Source organism: Kryptolebias marmoratus, linkage group LG17, assembly GCF_001649575.2.
Source record: "Kryptolebias marmoratus isolate JLee-2015 linkage group LG17, ASM164957v2, whole genome shotgun sequence".
Lineage (NCBI taxonomy): Eukaryota > Metazoa > Chordata > Actinopteri > Cyprinodontiformes > Rivulidae > Kryptolebias > Kryptolebias marmoratus.
Genome location: NC_051446.1, coordinates 26,247,813 through 26,270,537, shown reverse-complemented (window position 1 = coordinate 26,270,537; position 22,725 = coordinate 26,247,813). Strand labels below are relative to the sequence as shown.

The 22,725-nt window shown below is 42.5% G+C and overlaps 1 protein-coding gene and 1 long non-coding RNA gene across 4 annotated transcripts in view; one reads left to right on the top strand and one right to left on the bottom strand.

Moving 5' to 3' along the window:
- Positions 1–22,725, top strand: part of grid1b (glutamate receptor, ionotropic, delta 1b) — a 357,735-nt gene that overhangs the window by 331,182 nt on the left and 3,828 nt on the right. For 2 of the 3 annotated variants that reach the window (XM_037980853.1, XM_037980855.1), the window contains exons 9-17: positions 2,323–2,424; positions 3,637–3,759; positions 4,512–4,586; positions 4,798–5,137; positions 5,986–6,124; positions 11,322–11,517; positions 12,427–12,593; positions 17,849–18,089; positions 20,799–20,937. In XM_037980853.1, coding sequence (XP_037836781.1) covers positions 2,323–2,424; positions 3,637–3,759; positions 4,512–4,586; positions 4,798–5,137; positions 5,986–6,124; positions 11,322–11,517; positions 12,427–12,593; positions 17,849–18,089; positions 20,799–20,937 — 1,522 coding nt within the window. The remainder of the gene's footprint in view (positions 1–2,322; positions 2,425–3,636; positions 3,760–4,511; positions 4,587–4,797; positions 5,138–5,985; positions 6,125–11,321; positions 11,518–12,426; positions 12,594–17,848; positions 18,090–20,798; positions 20,938–22,725) is intronic. The other variant, XM_037980854.1, reaches the window with a different exon arrangement.
- The window catches only part of LOC119617883, a 78,324-nt gene continuing 73,660 nt past the window's right edge, over positions 18,062–22,725 (bottom strand). The window contains exon 3 of the long non-coding RNA XR_005234333.1: positions 18,062–18,206. This is a non-coding gene — a long non-coding RNA (uncharacterized LOC119617883). The remainder of the gene's footprint in view (positions 18,207–22,725) is intronic.

Sequence of the window (22,725 nt, the reverse complement as noted above, 5' to 3'; positions counted from 1 at the left end):
ATGGATGGATGTTGGATGTTGGATGTTGGATGGTTGGATGGATGGATGGATGGATGGATGGATGGATGGATGGATGTTGGATGTTGGATGTTGGATGGTTGGATGGATGTTGGATGGATGGATGGATGGATGGATGTTGGATGGATGGATGGATGGATGGATGTTGGATGGATAATTATTCTTGTAAGAAATAATTTTGTCACGGCTGAAAGCTGAAAACATCCAGTAATTTAAACTGTTCTGTATAAACATCATTTCCTCTGTTTGATGTCTAATATTAAAGGTTTGATCATCTAAAGAACTAACCAAGAATTAAATATTAAACAGAAAATTTGGCTGTAAAACAGAGCTGGATGTAGAGGAGGTTGTGTAATAAAAAGGCAGGAATTTAACGTGTTTTTATTGTCCTCACAGCCATAAAATGTTAAATTCAACAGAAGCAGCATCATAGCAGAGCTACTTCCTGATTGGGAGGCTCTGATTGGTTGTTTTCAGCTCTGCAGATTAAATAAAAAGTGAATTTTATTGCGTTGATAATGCGTGGAAGCATTAATAAACTGGTTTTTGTATCGGTGCAAGTCTGCACAGATAATCGAAGGCATCATGTGAAGAATAAAACCCTCGACATGTGCAAACCTTTTTCAGATGCATTGTGGGTAAACGGAGAGGAGCCATGCATCTGTGTGAGTTCCACCCAATCAATAACCCTGTGTGTGTGTGTGTGTGTGTGTGTGAGAGAGAGTTCCCTGTGGACGCTCTGATTTTAGCAGAACTCCAGAACAAACACGCTGATTCTTTGTGCAGGAAAAGGATGCCCAGCTGTGTTTGTGTGTTTCCATGGCGACTGAGATGCTCTCTGTCAAAACCGCACAAAGAGATGAGAAGAAATGCGGCGCTGCTGTTCAGAGACAGGCGGTTCTTAGGTCCAACAGCTGGTTCTGAACCAAACTGATGAATTCTCAGAACCGAGCAGATTCAGTTAAGGAGCCATTTAAAAATAGCTACTGTTGAATAAATAACTGTAAAAAATAATAATAATATACGATGGTGGAGTTTTTGTGTGATGTTGTGAGATGTGCTCAGAGTGTGTTGGAAACCATGAGAGGTTTTAAACATGATGGTCATACAGAACACAGACTTTTAAAACTATTTAACAAATATGTATTTAGTGATTGATTAACTTAAATAAACCCTTAGAAGAACTTGGACACTTAAAAGTGAAATATAGACGAGTATTCTCACTTGAAAGAACTAAATTGTGGCTCCGGTGAGCTGGCTGTAGCAGCTGCTGCTGCTGCTTCATTTTCCTTCTTGGTCTTTGGTGGCTGATTTTGTTAAGTATTTAAAAACAAGGACTCTGAGATGACACCTCCAGGACTTCATTAAGGCTCAACACAGCAGACCTGGACAGTCTTGTTGTATGGAGACACACGTGGACATCTCTGTTCTTCAAGCAGAGCCATGCAGAGGACATCCTAACATGTCTGCTGCAGGAACTGCTCTGAATAATCATTTACCGTTTTCAAAAGAACCTGCTTTCAGCAGGAAGTTGCTCTTCCTTCAGGTAATCCACTGACTGATGATGGCCAGTATCAGCCGGTTAATTGGTCTATCTCTACCACTAATTCATTCTCCATTATCACATGAAGTCAAGCATAACTTTATTGTGAAGGTTTGACCAATGCTGACCAGTGCTGAGGTTTCTAATTAAAGTTCTGGATGTTTAAACGGATCTGGTTCACGTTTAAGAAGCCGGTCCAGTTTCTGTCTCTCTTCTCTCATGTTTGTGTTAATTCAGGAATTATTATTTAAAACTTATAAACCAATCATTGGTCTTCTTCCATGTGACATTGAGGCTTTTAGGAGGACATCTAAAATAGTTGTTTGTATTAAACGGATTCACAGTTTGTTCATTTTGCTGGGAATGTGATTGGACAGGGCAGGCGGGTCTGTTTTATATCATTTAGAGCTAATTGGATCAGATTCCTTCTGTGGGAGACGGTGTTGGGTTAAAGAGAAGTGAAATGTGGACGTGTCTCCATGTTGTCTCTGGCCTTATTTCCTGTGTTTTGTCTCCGTCTGGCAGTAGAGGGCTGAGCCACGATGTGAAAACCGATGAGATCAGTGAATAAATTGTCAAACTGCCGCCTGGGAGCCATGTTCTCTAATTGATGGTTGCACTGCGTGGTGCCTCTTAACTCTGAGGACCTCTGACACTTCAACAAATGACATGATTAAAGTTAGCATGGTGTCACTGATGCTTTAGCGCTCCACACTCTGTTTGTGAACAAACATGCTGTCTCGTCTCTGTCACCTCTGCAGCTGGCCACGTGGGACTCTGTTCACGGGCTGAACGGCAGCCTGAAGGAGAGCCGGATCGAGAACGGCATGCAGGGAGTGACAGTTAAAGTGGTCACCTTACTGGTAGGTGGCACAATGAACTTCATATTACACTCAGTTTATTAAAGTCTCATTTGATGCAAAAATAACAACTAATACTATTTAAAAGACTCCATAATGAACAGTTCTGTAACTGAAGTTTGATCTAAAAATGGATCCAAGCCTCAACAGATTTGTCATTATTTCTTTTTACACAAACTAAACCAGAATCCTGTTCACACAGGAAGTGTTTTAGGAGCCCCTAAACTGTATTTTTCTTTAACCAGAGTTAAGAAATCCTAAACACCACTCCTGTGTTCTCATGTGTTCATTCTAAACATTTAGAAAACTATGATGTCATAACCACAGCTCTGTCCGAACCTACGGCCCCAATCATGGTCAGGATGGTCATATTCTGCATAATTTAAATGACCAGACAGACAAAGCTGATTAACATTATCAATAACCAATCACCTTATTGAAATGTCAACAAGACAAAAAGCAAATGTTGCAGGGTCACCATCCTGCAGGTTTTACCTGTTTCCCTGCTCCAACACACCTGATTCAGAGGTTAAATCACCTCTTCATGTTCTGCAGAAGCCTGTTAATCACCCATTGATTCACAGCAGGTGTGTCTGTTTGCAAACATCTGCAGTTACAAAGAAAGAAAAACTGATTTTTGTTTTATCCAGTTAGTGGTACACAATTTTCAGTTTTGAGGTTAATTTACAAAAATAAACTCCAACCGAAGTTCCCACCTTCAAACCTTCTTTATTTACGCCACTGATCCAGCACTTTGGCTTTTAGCAGCTCCTCCGTTCAGTCTGATTAGTTTAGGAGATACAAACAGTCTGTGATCCCACAACAGCAGCTGTCCGCTCTGCCAGAGCCCAGTTCTTCTTCTGCTGCCAGAGCGGCGCAGAGACGCAGATCTAACCAAGCAGGACTAATACCTCCAGCCCGCGGTTCATCGCCCGCTGCTGCCGCAACACTTCCAGGTGTCAGAGCTGCCAAAGAGCAACACAAACATGGCTGCCGAGACAGCACAGATCTGCCTCATGGGCTCAGACACACATGAAGGAAGGCTGTCGTTTCTACGATTTCCAGCATGCATCGTGGTTTGTCTTTAAAGTTTGAGAAAATGTCTTTAACTCCCAGTCTGTTGAAGCACGGGGGACATGGTTGTCTTTTTTTCCTCAGCGCTGAGGCTTTCATCCTCTGTAACTCCCCCATGTTTCTGTCTCCGACTCCCCACAGGAGGATCCCTTCGTCATGGTGGCAGAGAACATCCTCGGGCAGCCGAAGAGATATAAAGGATTCTCCATCGACGTCCTAGACGCCCTCGCCAAAATCCTGGGCTTCAAATATGAGATCTACCAGGTCAGGCACAGTAACACACACACACACACACACACATGGTTCCAGACTAATTAAATGTCCCAGACATCAGACTTGGACAAGTTTAAGACCTGAGTTTTGCCTTTTTCACACATTTAAAAATGTGCAAATGCAGCAGTGAGTCACTTCAGCTACGGTGCAGGAAAAGGGACAAAATAAAGAGGCCTGGCCAGCAGAGACAGCGTGCAGCCTCACAGGAGCCTGGGTGGTGTTAGCACAGCAGGAGGAGGCTGTGCTCAGCTTGTTCTCCAGATCAAACTTTACCAGCAAGGCAGCGGGCGATAAGCAGCTCATGGCAGACTCACGGTTTATAAAACAGGTTCACATAAACTGTTTGGACATGTTGGAGATTAGAGAGGCTTTAAAATGGCACCAACCCTTTTGTTCTTGGTCACATTTGGACCTGCTGAATAATCCTGTCAGATTTAAACTTGTTCTCTGAGATATTCTTCAAAATATCCAGACTGTTCTTTCATTTGTAGCTGCCACACAACATAAAATAACTGTTTCTCAGTCTGGACTGAAGAGGATTGTATAATCCATTAATGAGGTTAATTCTGTTGTAAAGATAAGAAATGAGCAGTTATTGGTTGGTAGAACATAAAGGTGACTAACTCAAGTTTTCAGCTTGTTTTGCTGATGAAGTTTAATGCTTTTTTTCATCCAGTCTTGCAGAGTTTAGTTTTTGGACTAGTCAAAGTAAAAAGTCAATATTACCAATGTTTTCCCCTCAGGTGGCAGACAGCAAATATGGCTCCCAGCTTCCCAACGGCTCGTGGAACGGCATGATCGGCGATCTCATCAACAAGGTAAGCCGGACGGTCACATGACAAGTTCTCTGGCTCTTAAATACTTTGAGTTTAAAAGTGAAGCAGTATGGCTGTTGGTTTATTTATTCATGCTGCTGACAATAAGAGCAACCCAAATCACACCCGGGTTTCACTAAACCGGTTCTGGCAGCTAACCTCCCAGAGCGTAACACACCTGTCCACCTCCATTTTCTCTGTCATCTTCCTGCAGAGAGCCGACCTTGCCGTGTCAGCCATCACCATCACGCCGGAGAGGGAGAACGTGGTGGACTTCAGCAAGCGTTACCTTGACTACAGCGTCGGCATCCTGCTGAGGAAACCCGAGGAGAAGATCAACATCTTCTCCCTGTTTGCCCCGTTCGACATGGCCGTCTGGGCCTGCATCGCCGCTGCTATCCCCGTGGTGGGAGTTCTCATCTTCCTGCTCAACAGGCTGCAGGCTCTGCGCTCCTCTTCTTCCCATAATGCACCAGGACAGCTGTCCAACGGAGTGGGTTCAGGCACGCTGCACAGCGCCATCTGGATTGTTTACGGAGCGTTTGTGCAGCAAGGTGAGCAAATTAAGGAGTGACCAGGTTTAAACCTGGGTCCAAAAAATTCTCTTTTAACGCGAGGTCAGGCATCTGAGCTCGTTTATAAAGAAAGGTGTAAAAGCTGAAACATTTTCTTTAAGTCAGGCTGTTTTATGAGAACATTGTAAAAGTTCCCCTTTACTGAAGCTCAGTTTATACGCAGATGGTGGGACGGGAATGTCTCAAAATATAAATATAAAAGAAGCAAAGGGCTAGCTAAAAGCCAGAACAATGAGAAGGATACACACGGTGACAGCTGCTCTTCAGCTCACCCGGATCATGTGACCTCCCTGCGGTTCTTCTTTCAGGTGTTCTCGAGGTTTTTAGAACTAAGTGGTCCAAGCATTTCTCCAAAGGCAAAACTAAAGAAACAATAAAAAGTTTGTTTCTCTAACTACTTAAAAAAATACCATCCAAACTGTTAATTGTGATCATTTTGCAGTCTTCTTATTTAACATGAGCTCAGTGTTTTTGTGTGAAGCTGTCTCAATTTTCCCAAACATCGGTGACATTTTCAGACTTGATTGCTCCTCTGCGGGAGTCTGCAGCTGTCCTCACAGGGACAGTAAAATGAGACCACAGTCAGCGACACAAGCAAACGTGCATGCTGACGTGCACGGACGGACACCAGGGGCAGATGATGACTAACATGCTGGAGCAGGGACAGGGTTTCCCGGCAGATGCATTTATTCTGGTCTGGCAGGTTGCCTGAGAAACCTTTTAGTCCTGACGGTTTGTGATTAGCTGCCTGCGATAAAACACAGCTTCCTGTCTGACGCAGGCGACCTTGGTGGTCTGATTCCTGCTCCGTGTGTTTGTGTTGGTAGGAGGGGACGGCGTGGTCGGCTCCGTGGCTCTGAGGATCGTCATGGGCAGCTGGTGGCTCTTCACGCTCATCGTGTGCTCCTCCTACACGGCCAACCTAGCGGCGTACCTCACCGTGTCGCGCATGGACCACGCCATACGGTGAGTTTCACACCAACAATACCCTGAGGTGAACAGCTTCCTGTCTGCATAAATCCTGACTGCATTTCATTCAAATATCAACCCGGAATCAGTTTCAACCCCAAAGGGACATTTGTGAGCTGAACTCTGGACTTTCCAAAGGTTGTCCTTCATGCTTGTGGTTCTGTCAGCTGCTCGCAGTTTGAAGGAGAACCGCTGCTCCTCATGGAGAGGAGGTTCAGACTTCATTAGGATGCCTCCTGAACGCTGAACTCTGGAGGGTTTATTGGGCTCGTCTCACTGGGAGCAGACCCAGAAGTGTCCCCTCTGGTCTGGGAACCAGTTGGGATCCTCCAGGAGGAGCTGTGGTGTCCCTGAGGACAGGGAGGTGTGTTGTCTCAGTGAGACGTAGAAGAAGGCCTAACATTCCCTGTGCTGCTACCTTTCATGCCTGGTTTTTAGACTAATATTGTGTCGTAATGAAACCTGATGAAGGTCCGACCTTTCAGGTGAGGGCGGATAATTGAAATAATTTGATACTGAAGAATCATGGTTACCTGCAGGTTTTACCACTAAAGACAGAGATCAGACTGTTTTTATGGACAGTTTTAAACCTGCTTAAACTGCAGCAGGCGTCTGAACGGCTCGATGATGGAGCTGCACATCGTCACATGTGGACATAATCTCCCCGTGAATTCAGAGGTTCAGCCACTTTGCTGAAAAGCTTAAATATTTCTCCATGAAGAAGTGACTTCACAGCCGCTGGGTTCAAGTATTTAATGGCTGCTGTGGAAAAGGCAGAGAGTCTGGTGTTGAACCTGCAGACCTCGGCTCCTTCTGCTGCTTTCAGATGTTTCAAAGTTCAAACATGAGTTTTATTTCATCAAAGTTACATAAATGCTGATTTTCTCCAAAGTACAAACCATTAACTTGAATTTAAACTTCCAAACAGGAAGCAGGCTTTTGTTTCTTTGTGTTGGGTTGTTCTTTCATCACTGATGGTTATTTTCTGATGTTTGTTTAGATGATTAAAATGTGAATTCATCTGCTGCTGGAAATGAAAAACTCTGGTTTCCTCCTGTCTGAGTGAAAGCAGCGTCCTGCTGTCTTTTTGAAATGACAAACCCTTTATTTTCTAAGAGTTGTTGAATTACTCTATTGGAGGAAAAAAAACAGACAAGCTCTTTTTTTAATCATTTCAGGAAGTAAAATATGGAAACACTCCAAACAAAAGCAGCTGATTCCTACTAACATTCAGTTTAAATGAGATTTTTTAAAATTTGTATATTTGCATTAATGTGATGAAGACGATGTTTATTTGTGAAGACAAAAGTTCTGATGGACGGGAAACTTCCTGAGGGTGAAGCTGCTGGAGGCAGAAGATGAGGAGGAGGATGATGATGATGAGGAGGAGGAGGAGGCGGGGCTAAAGAGCAGGCTGGTCTTTCTGTAATGATAGAAAAACAGACTACAGAAGTCTGGTTTTGCTCCAAAATTCCCTGTAACCACAGTCAGAGTGAGCACGGACCCGGTTCTGACCCGGTTCTGACCCGGTACAGGCTGTGCTGCTTGTTGATGTTGGTGATTCTCAGAGAGGCGTTTTAACAAGCTGTCGGGGTCCAATCACTAACAGGGATGGTTTGGTTTTATTTAATTAGTCCACCAATTCAGCTGATGGCAGCTTTGGGTTCTGTGGGTCGGTGGACCCGGGTCGTTCTTCATTTCCATCAGGATCATAAACCGGTTCGGTCTTAAAGTCAGACGTGGTTTTTTCTTTAAAATGCTTTAATTGGTGAATGAAACGCGCCAGCTGGTAGAATATTTACCCTTTTTGTTCAAACTGATTAGGAAGTCGGTTCTGACCCGCTGCAGGTCCTAAAAGAAAAAAAAACAAAATGTTTTAACTTATTTCTTTGATCTGAGACCTCAGTTTCACCAGAAACGTTCAGCTCTTAGAACTGGATGTTCTTCAGCTGATCTTTGCAGCAGCTTTTAAACTCGGATCCATTTAGATGACGGCCTTCATCACAGTAAACTGACTGAACCTCGCTGGCTGATTCAGCTCAGATGGACCATAATTAATGTTCCAGATGCACGGCTAATCAAGATTAGTGCGTATTAATAAAAACAACCTCGTCAGAGGGTCAGTGCTGACTTTTCACAGAGACGCTGGAAGGATGCTGAGGTCATGATGAGCTGGAGCTGGTTTCAGGTTTTATCTTTTTATTTGCTGCACATTTAAATTTTGGTCTGATTGTATATGAAATACTTTTATTTCTGTTTGTGTCAATAACAAATATGAAGGACTTTCACTTCTCATCATGAAGTGATCTCAGTCTGAGGCTCTGGCATGAAAGATGGCGGGTGATATGCATTCTGTTAAGGAATGGTAGGTCTTTAATTATTTGTTAGTAAGAACTATAATTCCCTTAATCTGTTGACATCTTATAACTGAGCTGTAAAGATCAGTTTGGACAAAGATCAGATGAATTTCCGTCCCTCTGCAGGCGGCAGCAGATCCAGCGTTTTATTCCCGCGCTCGGTGCCAGTTTCAGTCCGATAAACCCGGTTCGGTTCTCATCAGTCCTGTTTGTCTGAGTGGTTCTGCTCGGACCTGCAGGTCCAAACACGCCGCTCACACGTCCAGCTCCAGATTCACCCAGAAGAAGTAAAAACTCTGGGAATGGAACTGACAGCCGTCGGGTGCAGAATCAGACTAATTAGTGGAAATAAAACCACAGAAAAGCTGCGACTCGGCCAAAAAACATTAAAGTGCATCATTTCAGTGACTCATTAAGAACCTTTCCTTTCATTCACGGATAATTAGGACTCTTTATTCTAAGGTATAATTTAAATTACTTTGAAATTACTTCAACCTTTATAAATATTCTGCTCCTGGATGAAAATGAGTCATTTAGAGAACCAAAAACATAAAAAAGAGATTAATTATTGAATAAGAAAGCTACCCTCAAGAAATACATTAGGTAATTTAAATTATAACATAAAACCTATTGCAGACGAGGTCAAAGGCTCTCAGAGGTCAAATTTAAACAATTATGGGAAATTAGCTGCTTTATAAAGTCGTCTTGACTTGGATATTCCTGGAAAAGAGAGAATTATTACTGGATTCCACTTCAACAGTTGTTGTTTAAAGCAGGATGAGTAGACAAACTTTGACTTTTATTTTATTGCTGTTAGTGTGAAACCAAAATATTTTGTTAATTTCCATCCATTCCTGCATTTCAGGCTGAAACTCATTAAAAAGTTTTTCCCTCTTTGTAACGATTCTGTTTCCTCTCCCGACACTTGATGAAGTTCTGATGATGAAGAGTTTCAGGTTCTGCAGTGAAGATAATTAACAAAATCCTGGAAGCTTAAACTGGAAACTGATCGTTTCAGAGATGGAAAGTCTAAATATTCAGTATTCTACAGAAATGATTGTTTTGTTTCAGTTTAAATGGAGAGATTTTACTCTCCTGTCAAACTGCTTTCTGTTTTTCTGTGACTGAAGTGAAGTGACGTGGTGTTGATGATGCGGCGTAAAACACGTCATTTTTGACAGAACAGCTTTTATTTTTGTAATTTTCACACATTATCTGAGCATCCTCTTAAAAACCACCGTATTCTCAGGATGTGTTCCAACATACGGTCTACTAGAACCAGAGCATCAGAAAACAACAACATTCAGGTTTTGTCCCATCTTCTAACAGTTTGTTTTAAATCTCAGCTCTGTCTGATGGGATTGGTTGACTTGTTATAAACTTCTAAGAATTAATTGTTAGTTATAAGTGTTGCAGTGAGTAATTTCTTTTCTGCACTCAAAGTGATTTAATGATGAATAACAGTCAGTTTTGTGCCTAGTTTTTGATTTTCTGACTAAAATGTTTATTTGGATTAACAGGATTAAAGAACAAACCTGAAGTTTTTATGGCTAAAGCTGTGAAATAACTTCCTGAGACTCTCGGTCTCATTTAAATCTTTTCTTCTGAGGAGAAATAAAAACAAGCTTTCAGGCTCGAACGCTTGAGTTCCTTTCCTTCGCGCTCAGGTGCATCATCACTTGTCTTCAGTGTGAAGAAAGAAAGTTATCTGTCATTTTCCTGCTGCTATCTGCACAGCCTCTCCTCCTCCAGTATCAAATCCAAGTTGACATTTTCCTCAGCGCTCCGTGAAGTCGTTGAAGTGCACGGAGCGTTTCTGACGCAGCAAGTCCTAAAATAAAGATGTTTGACTCTGACTGACAGCTGCCACCAAAAGAAACCAGGAAAGTGGTTCTCTGAGCTTCCTGTAGAAAAGAAAATACAACAAGATGTCCATTGTTCCATGGAAATGATACAAATATTTAATAATTCATGAACCATTACAGCATCGTGGTAGAAGTCTCAGTGAATAAAAACTCAACCAATCCCATCAGGCAGAGCTGGGATTTAAAACAAACTGTTACAAGACTGTTACAAAACCTGAGCTGAATCAGATATTCCTGCTGGGAAACCTGAATGTTGTTGTTTTTAGATGCTCTGGTTCTAGTAGACCGTATTCATGTTGGAACAGACCCAAACACCCTGAGAATACGGTGGTTTTTAAGAGTGAGACATGGGTTCACGTCAGGGAACAGCAGATCAGGTCAGTTAGGAGTCCTCGTGTCTGCAGAGGACGCTGTGATCTGTAGTGAGAGTAGGGAGCAGGTTGAACAGGTGGAGCAGTGAGATCCTGAAGGTGGATGACAGTCAGTCCCTGAGAAATACCACAGAAAAGGTCTGCAGAGGAGGATGCTGGGAGATGGAGGCAGCTGAAGAACTCTTTCAAGAAACAGATTTGATTTGTTGGCGTTTTACATCCATCTGACTTTAACTCGGGTCCAGAACTAAAGATTTAGGATTAACAAGCTTCAGGGGTGGTTTTATTTAGGCTTTTATTTTGTGTTTTCTGGTCATCTCACTTCCTGTTTTATTTTATAGAGCTTTTTTATCCAACCAGCTGATCTTCACGTGGTTTTCTGATAGAGCAGGTCGTTGGTCCTGTTGAAAGTATATTTGGTCCTAAAAGCTGTGAACTATATGAGTTAACAGTTTAAATAAAAACTCAGAAGTAGTTTTGGTTTAACATACTTTTATTCCCAGTAGTTTGGGTAATAATGGTGCATAACTCTGTCTGCTGATGGTTACAGCTGGAGGAGAACCCAGGTAAACTCACAGCCGCTGGTTTTTGTCCCCTGCAGGTCCTTCCAGGACCTGGCGAGGCAGATCGACGTAGACTACGGCACGGTGAGGGACTCTGCTGTGTACGACTACTTCATGAACAAAGGCACCAACCCTCTGGAGCAGGACAGCACCTACGCAGAGCTGTGGAGAACCATCAGCAGGAACAACGGAATGGACTACTCCGTGTCCAGCCCGTCCGAGGGCATCCGCAAGGTCAGTGTGTCCAGGGTTCAGATATCTGACAGGAAGTCACTGAAGGTCTGAAACAGAGCACGTTCATCAAACTCAATAGTCTCATTCTGACCAAAGTCTTCAAATTTACCAAAATAACTCTTCAATTTTGGGGATTGGAGCAAAATTGAACTTCTATTTTTTCAAAGAGTTGTAGGTAACAGATAAGATATTAACTATTTATAACTTCCACAGAACCTCACTTTAAAAGATCCCTTTATACCATAAAAAGTAACTTGAATACTAATTTGGATGTTGATTTATACCTCAGTGAGTCCATCTGTGGGATGTTTCACCTGTTTTTACAGAATGTTTGATGCTTTTTTGAATCCTAAGAATCAGTTTATTCTTTTATCGTATGTGTCTGTTGGTGTCCTGAAGACGTCGTTCTGTCAGCAGATTCTTCTTCAGCTGTTAAACATTTCTAATCAGGACAGGGAACTGTGTTCTTTAAAGCCTCATCTGAAGCTTTTAATCTTCCTTTGTTTCTATAGGATCAGCTGGATTAGCTCCTTCATATTTCATGTTTCTCTGAGCAGAATAAGGACAGCTAAAAGCAGGGGCATTAAATGTTTCTAATTCTTTGAAACCTTTTTGTTCTGGCTGCTCAGCAGATCCTGGTGTACCTTAGTTTCATGGATTAGCTGCAGAGAGACGAGATGAGACGCTAACAGCAGCAGTAATGTGTTTGTCTCTGTTGAGGAGAGGAAGGAGAGGACGCTCTGTCTGCAGACTCAGGGAAAACGGTTCCCTTTGATTTAGTGAAATTTACCTTTCTGTTGTACGTTTATTTCAAGTTTCCTGCTTTCAGAGAGACAGCCGAGCTGTTGATCTACATCTTCTGAAACAAACACCAGCTCATTGATGGTTTTTCTGCCGCTGCGTCTCCAGGCCAAGAAGAGTCCCTACGCCTTCCTGTGGGACATGGCGGTGCTGGAGTACGCGGCGCTGACGGACGATGACTGCACCGTCACTGTGACAGGAAACAGCATGAGCAGCAAAGGCTACGGCATCGCCATGCAGCACGGCAGCCCCTACAGAGACCTGTTCTCCCAGAAGTAAGTCTGCCATTTATCTCTACGTGCATCGGGTTTAAAAGGAACTGCTTGTTGCTGGAAGCTAACATTCAAGCAGACATTTTGCTCTTTTGGTTGATGTTTACAACACATCCTTCAAGGAAATCTGGTTAAAATGCAGAAAATGTTGCAGTTTCAAATTAAAAGCCTGGAGAGAAAGTCTCATATTAATCCTAAAGGTGTATCATAATTCATACACACATTATAAGATCTGATGTGTGTGAAAGAATTTTATAAACAGATTTTTACCTCCAGCTTCATTTCTGTGATAGTTTTTAGAAGGCATTGTCTTTTAATTCCACTAAACAGGCCTGAATGTATTTTTTTTTTTAAATATTAAAAAAGATATGAATGCGTTTTTGGATAGTTTAACTTCATGAGGGCGGCCATTTTTCTTTGGCTTGGTAAAACACTTGGCTGCTGATCCTCTGTAGGAAAATTCCTGCAGGTCTTTGTTTTGTGATTTAAAGCAGCGACTTCATCCAAAAAGAATCTTCCTCTCTGAGAATAACAGATGATAATTCAAACGAGCCTTCATCCGCTCCCAGTTAACAATCTGTACACAGGAACCTTTCTGACTCTTAAACTGTCACATCCGGGAGGTTTATGGTAAACATTTCAATGTAAAATCAATGTGTGTTTGGATTGTGATGCACATTTGTGATTATTAAGAGACTAATTTGAATGAAGGACGGTGCTGTAGCAGTTCAAACATCACCTGTTTCTGTTTCTCTGACGTGGTGAAACGAAGCCTAACGGTGAAGATGTGAAGCTTTTGCCCTCGGTTTGATCCTCCTTGTTAACATTAAAGCTTCATTATCTTCCTGGAAATCCTCTGATGTGAGTGAAGAGTCTCACTGTGGCCCCCGTCCTGGCCAATTACAGCCAAGGGCCTTGGAGGTTTGCTAATGAGGGTCACTTTGGCTGCAGGATGAGATGGGTTTTAAACCTCCTGCAGACGGCTCACTCGCTGCTAAATCAATAACAGCGCTCGACACTAAAGTCAATTAAGCTCACATGAAAAGAGATCGCATTAGGCAGCGCCGTCACGGCGTGTAAGTGTAAACATAAGCATGTGTGCTAATTGCTACATTTTTGTGAAGCAGATGTCTCGGCGAAGGAAGCAAATTTTAGGAAAATTTGATCGTCTCCCTCAGATAAAAGCTGCGGAGCGAAGCTCTTCGCTTCTCCTCAAACACAAATTGATCCCAGAGAGAGTTAAAAACCCGCACAGATCATTTAGTAAATCTCCACATTATTTCATCATGAATTAACGGGGAGCTTCCGAAAATGTAAAAACTTTCTCATCCGTCTCGTATCGATCGGCTCCCACAGCCACAACAGGAAGTTGATAAAGACAAATGATTTGCTCAGCACAGAACACTGGGAGATTTACAACAACAATATCAGGTGTTTATTGATTAAAACACACCTTTAAACAGGGTTTTAGAAAATTTGGTCCCCATTAGAATAAACTAAAGCAGTTTTAAAACTTTGGCTGATAGAAAATAAACCAAACTGAAAATTTTGTACAAAAATTAATTCATTTTCTTCTGGTTATCTGAGCTCAGGTCCAGGAGAGAAACCCAGACCTGCCTCTGATTCCCCATCTCTAAAGCATGAATCTAACTGGAGACAGTTTCTGTGGCTCAGATTTGAAGTCCAAACTGTAAATTATTTGTGCTTTAATTTTTAACAGCTATCTCCCCCTTTAGAAATCAAGTTTCCTGTGAAAATGCAAAGAGTGCAGAAGTCACAGCACCCCTCTCCTGAATGTTTGATATATAAACAGTATGTGGAATGAGTTAAATAACAGAAAAACAAGAGCCTGAATGCTGACTCAGCATTCAGGCTCTTGTTTTTGTGAAATCCCCCTCCCCCCTCCCCCCTCCCACCATGAATCTTGTTGGTGTAAACTTCCTGCTCAGAAACGGAGGCAGATCACAGAGTTTACAGGAAATCACTTCATTCACCTTCAGCCGCCAGGAGGCTTTCAATGACAGGGGTTTCTGTAGAATTTTTCCCGCTCCTGCTCTGTGATTCAGTGATGAGAAGCGTCGGTGTCGCTCTGAACTGAATCTATAAAGTTTGTTGAAGGGCAGCAGCTCTCAGCTGGAGGTGCCAGGAAACCTTTCATGTTCGCCGCTCTCAGGCAGAAACCACAACACTTTCTGTAAGGATGACAAACTTCCAGGCGCTGATAGAGACCGGTAACACAAAGCATTAGCTGTGCTGCAGAGGGGAATCGTGCTCTCGGGGGGGTGTTTGCACCGCCTGAGGCTTCTCCACACAAGAACTATCATTTTCCACCTCCACCCCGGCTCTGTGGGCTCCCCTCTCATCCTTTCAGGCCGGGCGTCACACGGAGAGATAATCCCTTTTCTCCTGAAAGTGACGAGCAGACACCTGAGGGGACGATGAGTCAGCAGGAAGACATGAAACAGGACGAGAGACTTCTCTACAGTTTCACTTTGAGGATGGTGACAGAGTCTGAGAGAGGCGTTAGCTGCTTTCACACCAAACGCTTCCAGGAAGAACTCCCTGCAAACACAACAGACCTTTAAAGGGTTATTCTGTGGATAGGTGCTTTAAAGTTTACATCCAACAGCTAGTCCTAATGAAGCTAAAATAACTCCAGATTTCCAGAGCAGTTCATGCAAACACCATTTTATAAATCTTTAAGTCTGTCTCAATTTTGCATTACACATCATTTCAAAGTCATTTGCAGGCTGTAGCACTTCCTGCTATAATAAATAAGTAATGTGAAAGTGACAGCTATTTAAAGGTTTATTAAATCCCCTTTGGATGAACCCTTGAGGGATGGTAGGATGGAGCTTCTGCAGTAATGAGGGCGTTGCTCCGGTCTCAGTCCCTCACCTGTGGTCCTGATCCAAACCTCAGGACCAGAACAATGAGATCCTGGATCCAGAGGCCCATTTACGCTCACTTTACGTATGTTTTAAATGTCACTGCATGGTCGTTAGGCAGTTCAGTTCTGACTCGTGTTTGCTTATTTGCCTTTAGAGGGAAAAATGATGAATCTCTAGGATAGTTTTAAGATTGGAGACATTAGAAGAAGTTTGACTCTGACTGGCTGTTAACAGCTCAGGAAGGTCCGAGCAGACCCACTTCCAAAGTTATTTTACTAACAGTTTAGCATTACATGGTTATTCTGGCAGATATGTTTTTAAATTCCTGCAAGAATCGTGAAATCAGCAGAAATAAAGGTGTAGATTGGAGCTGTTTAAGGTGGTAGTTGGTCCGGCTCATCGGTCTACAGCTGGTAAAACATGCAGAACTTTTCCACAGAACCTCACTGTGGAACGACTGGGATGTTCCTCTGGTTGGTTCTATTTAACGGTTCTAATCTGTGGCCTCTCTGGAAACCTTTCCGATTAGAGCCAGAGCAGTTGAAGATGTTCTGGTTCGCTCCCTCTCTGTTCCCGACGTTTTCTGTTTAATTTGAGCCGCTCTGCAGAGACAGAACTGGGGCTTCTTAATGAAGGACTTTTATTTTATTTTTTTGCCCCAGGCTCGGCCCGGTTCAGCTGCCGTCCAACAGCCTGAGGTGTCTTCACTCTCAGGGACGGGCAGGAAGAATGTCTGAGTGTTAAATTGGGGGCAGAGCTATTGTTCGGCACAGGAACCATTATCTCCACGTTTTAATACCTCGTCCCATAACTGCTGTATTACCTCCTGTTTGATAATCCTGCCATTAATAATCTGCAGACTTTTTGTTGCTTCTGCTGCTCATTTGTGCAGCCAAACTGTTTTGTCCTCAGGGTGTTTCGGGGGGTGTACTGACCTTCAGCATGTTCACACTGAGCTGAACAGATTAAATATAGAAAATTGGGCTCTGGTTTTACTGCAGCTGTAAGTAGTCTACTTCAGTGGTCCTGGCAGAGCTGCTCAATTAACTCTGTAAGTCAACAGAGTGAGAGCAGCAGGCCTGCTGGGTGGGGCCGACTTATTAAATAATACAGCAGCTCTATGGGCTGCGCAGAAAGGAAAGTTTTATGCAAACTTCCATCAGTTCTTGACATAATAACTCTGAGGCACGAATCGCATCTTAATGTGTCAGTTTCATGATGCGTTTCTTTAAGATAAAATGTGCAACAGCCCGGGTTACATCTTTTTATTATTGTTAAGCCTTACTCAGTAATGTGCTGTAGTGACGACCTACAGTTCAAACCAGAAGTTTACATACACACACCATATGAACACACACACACACTGTCGGATGATCAGAATAAACTTTTTTAGGTCAATTAGGATTTTCAAAATAGTTTTTATTTGATAAATACCAGGATAATGAGAGAGAGAGAAGTTTTTAAATTTCTATTACTTTCTTCCAAGTCAAAAGTTTAAATACACTAAGATTACTCTGCCTTTAAACAATTTGGGACATGTGATGTCATGACATTGGAAGCTTCTGATAGGTTAATTGATAACATCTGAACATCATGGGAAAGTCTGTTTAGGAGTGGCCATTACCCTGATCTCAATCCTAACAAACATGGCTTAGTTACACCTGTTCTGTCAGGAGGAATGGGCCAAAATATCTGCCAACTGTTGTGAGAAGCTTGTGGAAAAGTATCCAAAACATTTGATTCAAGTCAGACAGTTAGGGAGCAAAGAAACCAAATTTAAGCTTTTGACTTTGAAGAAAGTAATAAACATTCTCTCTCTAATTAGTCTGATTTCACGTCAGACAGTGAAAAAAATTCATGTTTCTTTTTATATAAACTTCTGGTTTGGACTGTATTGGCCGTGATCGTCCAGCTGCAGGAGCTAAAAGTCTAAACAACAATAAAGACGCACAGCAACTTTACATTTAGTTAAAGAAAAACAACTGATTTACCACAAAGTATGACTGAGTTAATTCATTGTGTTTACACAATAATATGAGGGAGACATTTGTAGCGCTCCACATCTAAAACCTCGTGTTTACACAGGACCTGGTCAGTCTGAGGAAAATTAAAGATGGAGTGGTCTAAAAGTGAGTCAACCATGACCATTTTCTCTCACAGCTTTAACATTTTGTTTCTGTTTCATAAATAATGACTCGGTGGAATCTGTTCTTCACCTGAGGTTAGATTTAAATGGTTTTAGAACGTCCTGAAATGTAAAACCCTAAACGGACTTTTCCCGCTCCGAGTTGTAGATTCTGGGTAAAATGCACCTTTCTTACAGATGACCTCTGTGACTCACCTGGTTTTTCGTGCATCCTCCTCCAGGATCCTGGAGCTGCAGGAGAAAGGCGATCTGGACATCATGAAGCAGAAGTGGTGGCCCCGTACTGGCCGCTGCGACCTCAACAGCCACGCCAGCGCCCAGCCCGATGGCCGCTCCCTCAAGCTGCACAGCTTCGCCGGCATCTTCTGCATCCTGGCCGCCGGCCTGCTGCTGGCCTGCCTCGTGGCCGGGCTGGAAGCGTGGTGGAACAGCAACCGCTGCCGCCAGGAGCAGCCCAAAGAGGTGACCGAGCTTAGGGCCCGGCGGACGGGCCAGCGGGGGGAAGACACTGCCACACTCTACTTTAAGGATCCAGCCGCAGACATGAGCCCCGACTTAGTCGAGCTGCAGTACACCCAGCTGTAGAGGAGAGAGGGTCAGTGTTAGCTTCAGGAGGCAGGACAGAGTGCACCTCATCAGGCCACTGATTGAAATCAAATTTGGTCTTTTCTTATCAACCTCCCTCGATTTTTTATTCTTTTACCTGTCCATCACTCCCCTCCACCTCGTCCTGATCTTTGGAGTTCATTGTTTTTTACTGTCAGTTCTCTAAACCACAAGAAGCACACAGCATACTCCACCCAGACATTACAGCTACTAATTTGCTCAGAAAACAAACTTTCTGGTGCCTTCAAAGAGAAAAGAAGCGCTGAATTCCTCTCAGGAAGTCAGGATGTGCCTCCTAACATGTCCTGCATGTTTCCCAACAAACCCCCTCACGCCGACGTGCGGCACAGCGTGCAGCCGCTCTCTTTAATGATCAACTCCCACAGCAACCGCTCTGGAACCATTTAAGTGCTTGTATTGAATTATTGTTATAAACTCGTTTTGTGCAGTAAAGCTTTGGTAATTTCCTGCACCCGAGGGTTCTGAAAGACCTGATAATTAGCAGCAGAATGAGCGATCACAGTGTCAAACACAGACACCCTTTTTACATTTCTGGACATTTTCTTTCTTCAGTGCAGAGACAAAAACAGCCATTTAACAGTTTCTTATAGCAGTAACACTTTGTCCAAATTATTTGCTGTTGTTGCTAAAAGAAACTTGAGCCTTGAGTGCCGACTGAATACTAACCATGCCACTTCTGTTTATGATAGAAAAACTACTTACTGTAGGTCAGCAGGAGATTATTCATTTATGTATCAGTGTTAATATACATTTTAAACATAACACGGTTTTGTAAATGCAGTTCAATTTGGCGACATTCTTATCATGAGTGGACGATAAACAGACTTTGTGATTTTATTTAATTTGCTTTGGCAGTTTGTGTGTGAATGTCATCTGAATTATTCTCTTTCCAAGGTGGAATGAATATACAGCTGCACAAATTTGAATTTTTCAGCCCTGATCAGAGCCTCGGTTAAGGTAGTTTCTCACTGGTCCTTAACTGTTGGTGACAAATTGAAACGTTTTCAGACATTATGGTAATTACCTCACAAATGCTGTTCCCAAGGTTTCCCTATGAGAGTCAGCGGGCCTCACAGCGCTGCTGCAGGAGTTTCAACATGCTCAAAAGATTTGCACAACAGATTTTCTTTCAATGTAGTTGCTGTAATTTTGGCAATTACTACGTGAATTTCCAGAGAATTTTGTTCAAATATGCCATTCAGAGATTTTCTTAGATGTTTTGTCTCCATCTAGTCCCCAACAGTGACAGCCTTTAGCTTGATTTCAGGTTTCAGTCTAATCCGATGCAGTTTTAAAGATTGGCTGAGAAGCAAAACATCTGAAAGGTGTTAAATGACCAAATTAGATCTGCAACCTAAGTCACATAAAGAAAAAAGTCCATTTATGGTAAATAAAGTTCAGTGCAACCAGGAGTTTAATACATATAAAATAAACTTTAACACACTGACAACAGAAGTCCATTGTCCAGCCTTTTTGTTCAATAATAATTTTTTCTTTATGGACAAAACACGAACAACCATTTTGCCCATTACTGTAGCTAAACGCCGCCTGTCCTCAGAGATAATAGTTTTCACTCTCCATTTCTAACTCTGAACACTGCAGGAAAACAGCAGCTTACAAAAGTTCAGAGACACATGGATTGTGGCAGCCGGCTTCTATAAACCTGCAGAGATCACAGAGTGGTAAAGCAGCTCGTACCAGTAATGATGAACCCAAACAACTCACAGATTAAAGATCCAGAGGTGCTTTTCTTCAGAAATGCATCACTTGTCTGTTAATTTATCTCTGAATGCCTGCCAACTTCTACTGAGCTGATTCTTCCTCACTCCCAAACCAAACCAACTTTAAACACCCAGCGAACCAAAGTGCTGAACACAATCATATAATAGCAGTAATAAAATAATTAACTCAACTCAAACACAGTCCTCTCTAGGCCAACGGTTCCCAAACAAAACAGCAGCAGAAGACACTCTGGTTGGACAATTTAAACAGGAAGAAATAAATAACACAAACCTCGTTTATGCTTTTTATGTCTTGGAACAGCTATGGCTAAAAGAAGTTATTACCAAGCCTTTTAAAATGATCTCAAGTTGATGCAGCGTCCCAACCTCAGCTTTAGGAAGCACTGTGTTGAAGGAGGGAGCTACGGAGCATTAGAAGTCTGTATAAAAAAAGATCTATAGACCTTGGAAATTAGATGAATATGGCCAAAAGACTATCTGAATTATGTGCATCCTTCAAATCCCACATGACATATCTTAGAGAGAAACCAATGAGATAAAAGTCGTGGGTTTCTCCTTCAGTCGGAGTGTATGCTGTGTGCTGCAGGGTTGGTACACAGACCTGAACCATGTGGATCCATAAAGTAAAGTGTGAGCAGACGGTTGGCTCTGTGAGATTTGTGTCCAACATCTCGTCTCTAACTCCTGCCTGCTTCTGTCACAGATTATATGTCAATGTGGACGCCCACTCTGTCTATCTCCTTTCCATATATCCCTTCTTTCATTTCTTTATTTACGCTTGACTGTCTATGATCTCGTGCAGGTCACTAAGGATTACAGACTGGCAAGGGTTTCTGGTCCATTGACATATAATGACATTACAACTGCTTCATCGGAGGGGAGGAGGGACATTTGGACAGACAGAGAGAGAGGCTGGGATGAAACAGAAGCTATTGATACAGGTCAGGATAGACCTCATATACAACCATCAAAATTAAAGAAACATTTTTGTGCCGTCTGTTACTTCAGGTTAAAACTGAGCAGAAATGAGCTTCATGTCTGCTTGATTGTGGCCTTAATAAGAGACTGAAAAGGACAAATGTTTAAAAATAAGGCTTGTTTTATCGATTCTCGCAGTTAGAAATGCTTTAGAGAAGTTACAAAAAAGTCCAAAATGTTTTCAGAATTTGCCCGTTGAGCTCTGACTGGGATCATTTCATCTTTAACAGCAAACCCTCTATCATTAGAAACCCTTTTGATTGTCACATTTTCTTTGTGTTTTTTCTCTCATCTTTAACTGTGTGGACACTTCACATGTTTCAGGCTTGATAAACTAATCTTATTCAAACTGAAAGGTCTGTTCCTGCGTATTAACATTTTTAACATGAAGGAAAACAAGAAGAATCTAAAGACATTTACATGATAAGAAACTCCTGTGGAGGCAACTTATTGCAGCAAAATCTTTGGTTTGAAACCAAAATTAAATGACAAACATCACAGACTCCTGCTTTGTTCAAATAACTAATCATTGTTGGGTATCTCTATCCGTCACAAATGAACTCCCCCTTCACATCTGTTGGTGGTTTTATAGACGGCTAATCAATGAAAGGTGTCAAAAGCAACGTTTTTGGAGATATGAGGTTTCTGCTTGATGAATTTCAAATCACTGAAGCCAGTTTAAGAAGAGCTGTGAGGATCAGTGAGCAGCGTGTTGATGGAGAAGGTCAGAAATGCTCAAAATGTCGTCGCAAACACTCAGAATTCAATGAGACTGCAACAAAACGCTGCCAACTGGTCGTTAACAGTCGTATTCAAAGACAGACGGGGTCTGCAGGTTTGAAGACAGAGGAGGATCTGCAGAGGATGATCCACTGTGGCCACGCATCGTAAGACTAACATTTACTCCACAGAGCTTCAGTTAAACTGGCCTGAACAATAATCTACAGGAGCACTGAGGAGTCCTGCTGTAAGAAGTGTTAGCGTCAGCAGGGAGGATTCATGTTTATGGCAGAGGTGGGGACTGCAGTCAACTATTGAACGAGCTCCTCTGATAAAGGGTTTAAATGTTTCACAAGGCCACTTGAATCTAAAACGAAGCAGAAACAATCAGAAACTCTTCTTATCGCTTTGTTGCACAACCCACTCAACAGTTACAGTATTTACAAAGTAGCAAGAGGCAGAATGATTTAAAAAGCCCCCCCACTGGGAGCACTTATCAACAGAGCTGTTTGTTTTCAGAATTAATGGAGGCTCTCACACGGCTGTTGTTTTCTTCGTCTCCACTTACATCACCAGTCTGTCCTTAACGACCGGCTGAGGTTTAATCCCAGGCATTTATTTATTTGGGCTAGGCGCCAACTTGACACTTCTGAAAACATATTTTAATGAGGTGCCAGTCTGCTGAAACAATAACCAAGGCTGAGATGTTTTAATTGGCTTAGAAAGTAGCTGTGTAAGACTGGAGAGGGATCATTCAGACATGCTCAGGGCTGCTGCTGCAACAACACGTCGTCTCGTCGTGTTAAAGGTTCAAACTACAGCTGAACACTCAGCTTTTTAATCCCAACAGTTTGGTGGGATTAAGGTTCACAGGAAGGGCTTTTTGCACCACCTACTTCAACACACACGGGACTGCTTCACAGTTTTTATTTAGCTCAACGGAGCCTCCTGAGTGACGTAAAGGGAAGCGATTGCTCCAGACAGAGATGGATGTTGATTGGCTCCTCCAGCTGCTGCATTATTAAAACTGC